Source organism: Electrona antarctica, assembly GCF_951216825.1.
Source record: "Electrona antarctica genome assembly, chromosome: 24".
Classification (NCBI taxonomy): domain Eukaryota; kingdom Metazoa; phylum Chordata; class Actinopteri; order Myctophiformes; family Myctophidae; genus Electrona; species Electrona antarctica.
The window spans coordinates 26,242,555-26,246,621 of NC_136803.1; the positions used below are offsets into that span (position 1 = coordinate 26,242,555).

Consider the following 4,067-nt stretch of genomic DNA (forward strand, 5'->3'; position numbering starts at 1 on the left):
GCCCAGTGGTAAAGTGCCCGTCCAGTGGTAAAGTGCCTGCCCAGTGGTAAAGTGCCTGCCCAGTGGTAAAGTGCCCGCCCAGTGGTAAAGTGCCCGCCCAGTGGTAAAGTGCCTGCCCAGTGGTAAAGTGCCTGCCCAGTGGTAAAGTGCCCGCCCAGTGGTAAAGTGCCCGCCCAGTGGTAAAGTGCCTGCCCAGTGGTAAAGTGCCCGTCCAGTGGTAAAGTGCCTGCCCAGTGGTAAAGTGCCTGCCCAGTGGTAAAGTGCCCGCCCAGTGGTAAAGTGCCCGCCCAGTGGTAAAGTGCCTGCCCAGTGGTAAAGTGCCTGCCCAGTGGTAAAGTGCCCGCCCAGTGGTAAAGTGCCCGCCCAGTGGTAAAGTGCCTGCCCAGTGGTAAAGTGCCCGTCCAGTGGTAAAGTGCCCGCCCAGTGGTAAAGTGCCCGTCCAGTGGTAAAGTGCCCGCCCAGTGGTAAAGTGCCCGTCCAGTGGTAAAGTGCCTGCCCAGTGGTAAAGTGCCCGCCACAGAGATGGTGGGATAAAATCCACCGTGTTGCAACCCGGCTTTGTTAACCCATTTAGACCTGAGCTCGATTCTACTTAATGTGTACTGCAGGTTTTCCTTCATTTAGTGACCTTGTTGGCAGTGAGCACACTGTTGGTTGTCATGGCTACCAGTTCCCACCTGATGTTGTGTGGGAGTTCAGACTGATCCAGACCGTACTGAATAACTGCTAGCTTACATAAAGTCTTAAGAGAAGGACTCAAGTCTAAGATGTACAGCTCATCAGTGCGTGTGTCAGTGTTGTCTATGCGTTTGTATCCTCCGAAAAGGATGATACGATCTCCCACCATGCAACAGCACGTACAGCGCATTGGGCATGGTCCTTTCCCCTTGGGCTCAACCTTCTTCCAAGAGAAGGTCTCTGGGCTGAATTTCCACACATCATTGTACACATCCCAGTTCTTGCCACTAAATATGTACAGCTCTCCATTGTAGGTAAATGCTGAATGACTACTGCTTTCTGTTGGTAGAAGCTGTGTAGAAGGTGTGTTCAGCCAGAGGTCGGTCTTTGTGTCAAACACTCTGATGGTGTTGTAGTTCTGAAACCGACTCCCCCAGCCCCCGAATACAAACATCTTTGACCCGATGATGGTAGCAGAGTGACTGTGTGAAGGAGCAGGTGGAGTTCCTCTGGTGTTGATTAAAGTCCAGACCAGTGTGGTGGTGTCCAACTTGCAGATGTCATTAGTCGAACTAATGTGCTTCATGGATCGTCCATGGATAAACATGACCTTCTCCAACACACAGGCTGAGTGGTGGGACCTCTCCTCTGGAACAGTGCCAGAAACCATGCTGGGTTTGAACCATCTGTGGGCGTCGACATCAAATGCATAAAGCACATTGCAGTAAGGAACACCTCCCCAGATGTAGACGGTATCTTCAACCAACACAGCTGTGTGGCCGAAGCGCCCGGATGGAACCTCAAGGTGGCCGTCTCCTCTTCCAGGTTCCACTGGAGGTAACTTAATCCAGCATAAAGACACTGTGTTGAAGACATGGACAGCCATCTGTTCCATGTTGTTGGTCCCTCCATCACATTCTCCTCCAAAGGAATACAGTTTGTTCCTCACTGCTACAGCAGCATGATAGGCTCGCTTTGGTCCTCCTGCTTTGGAAACGGTCCAAGACAACATCTGTCTGTCTGTCTGTCTGTCTGTCTGTCTGTCTGTCTGTCTGTCTGTCTGTCTGTCTGTCTGTCTGTCTGTCTGTCTGTCTGTCTGTCTGTCTCTAACGCTCTCTTCTCTCTTTCGACCTCTGCAGTCATTTTCAACACGGTGCATCATCTTATATATCTTCTGGTGTGACATCACACACAACACAAACTGTTGCCATGCACGCCTTAACGACGCCAATTCGCACAGCAATTCTCATCTGCACCTTTTGATTCCGATCTGGCGATACCAGGAAAATGGTCTGTGAGTCATATTCTGCTATACTTGTGGGGACATTTGGTCCTCACTAGTGCAAGGGGATTTATCTTTGTTCGAGATCTGTGTAAAGGAGCAGTTCACCCCCCAAAACATGACTTGTATTCTATCAATAACACACCCCATGAAGCCTTTGGTTCAATATTTATCATGATGATGAGGTCACCCTCTTACGTCATTTGCCATTGACTTGGCAATTTGATGTACAGAAGAATATCCGCCATACAAACTCCATAGACTTAGCCACACACATGACGTCACAGGCCGAACACACAAAGCCAGGCGTTGTAGGGGCTAGCACCCCTCAAAATAAATCACACTCATGTGAAGTGAGCGGCGCTCTAATCATCAACAACTAATATAAAGCAAAATTCCTAAAAATGTCATTATGCTTTAAGTAGCATGTGACATGTTAGACTAGGGGGTTTTCATGATGCTGAATCCATTCCAAGCATTAGTTTTGCACAAAAATACTCCTTGGCCATAGCCACTGGGCATTTTTAGGCAAAGAAGTGTTTTTTTGTGAAAATCTAATGCTAAAGTGTCTACAATAGGTGTGTGTGTGTGTGTGTGTGTGTGTGTGTGTGTGTGTGTGTGTGTGTGTGTGTGCGTGTGCGTGTGTGTGTGTGAAATAATTGGCGGTATACCAGCAGCAGCACCTGCTGCTGCGCCCAGCTGATTTACTGCCGTTTCCAACATGACAGCCATGTCAACACAATGTCATTTACAGCTAAACATTGCTCTCAAAAATGTTTTTGGAAAACATTTGAGCGAGGAATAGACGATGCCGTATACCCCGAAAATGGATTCTATTTGATCAACTCACTTCACTTCCTTGTTTTTTATGACTGTGCTGCAGCTGGGCGTGGTGCATACTTAGTTTAGACTAGTCATTGGTTAGACATGGGTTAAGGTTAGGTTTAGGTGTGCTGCCCCGTGGGAGGTTAGGTTTAGGGTGAGGGTTTGAGATAGGTTGTAGTTGTAGGACTAATGACTGGTCTAACCAATGACTAGTCTAAACCAAGTACTGTCTAAACTAATACTGCACCCCAGCTGGACAGACGCCGGGCCAGCGCGAGGAGCGACACTTATGGGAATACTTTCATTACCAAGCAAGGAAATTATACCTCGTTTTGTTTGTGTTTTGGGTTGATTTATTAATTGATTTATTAAGTATTGAGGCTGATTAACCACCTCCGCTTCACGTCTATATAAACGATGACCACTGCGTCTCATCCTCAGAAGAATCACAGGGAATCGTTCAGAATCGGGAAACGATACATACTTCATTAGAAGAGAGAGAGAGAGAGAGAGAGAGAGAGAGAAACCTACAAAGCGATACGATATGTAGTGAATAGAATTATGTGTCAAAAAGTAACATTTGAGCCTCCTGAAGTTATTGAAATAAGACAATTTCAGTGTTTTGTTCTGGTGTTTTTCACTCTCATGTGTACCGAAAGTGAATTGGACTTTTGAACAAAGGGAGTCTATACCAACGTGCCTCAAAGCCTGGAATGGCTGGTCCGGTGCAGCGTAGGAACAAGGACACTTAAACCCATCTACAAGCCATCTACAAGCTCATCTACAAGATCTACAAGCTCATCTACAAGATCTACAAGCTCATCTACAAGATCTACAAGCTCATAGCGCGGCACTCGGTGCCGCGCTATGAGCTTGTAGATCTTGGGGTTCCTTGACATGAAAATGTTTGAGAACGACATAGAAACGAGGTTTTTTCAGAAAACTGTCAGGATTTAGACGACATTTGTGACCAGATTTGACTGAGAGACTGCCATCGCGCAAATTACAGCTTTTCACCAAAATGACTTAATAGCACAGGCAGACTCTTCACATACTAGAGCATGTCTGAAATAAGTGTCATAGCTGAAATCGATGTAAATATGAATTAAATGCCCAAACATGTAGCTAGGTATAATGTTAGAGGCCACAGAAGTGAACATTTCAAGCCTGTTTTCTCAACTCGCTGCTTTCTGCAAGACATTACTCTATAAGCCATATCTCCAAAACTGGTGGGTCAAACTGAACAACCAATATGTCCATTTGAAGCTATGATTCCCTGCTT

General features: G+C 46.5%; 1 protein-coding gene across 1 annotated transcript; it reads right to left on the reverse strand.

Moving 5' to 3' along the window:
- Positions 1 to 616: 616 nt before the first annotated feature.
- On the reverse strand, positions 617 to 1,712 carry LOC306917600 (kelch domain-containing protein 3-like; the record flags this gene model as incomplete). The annotated part of the gene is made up of 1 exon (XM_079495898.1): positions 617 to 1,712. Exon 1 carries the CDS (start codon positions 1,688 to 1,690, stop codon positions 617 to 619), a length of 1,074 nt encoding a protein of 357 aa, XP_079352024.1. The 5' UTR covers positions 1,691 to 1,712.
- Between the last annotated feature and the right edge of the window lie 2,355 nt (positions 1,713 to 4,067).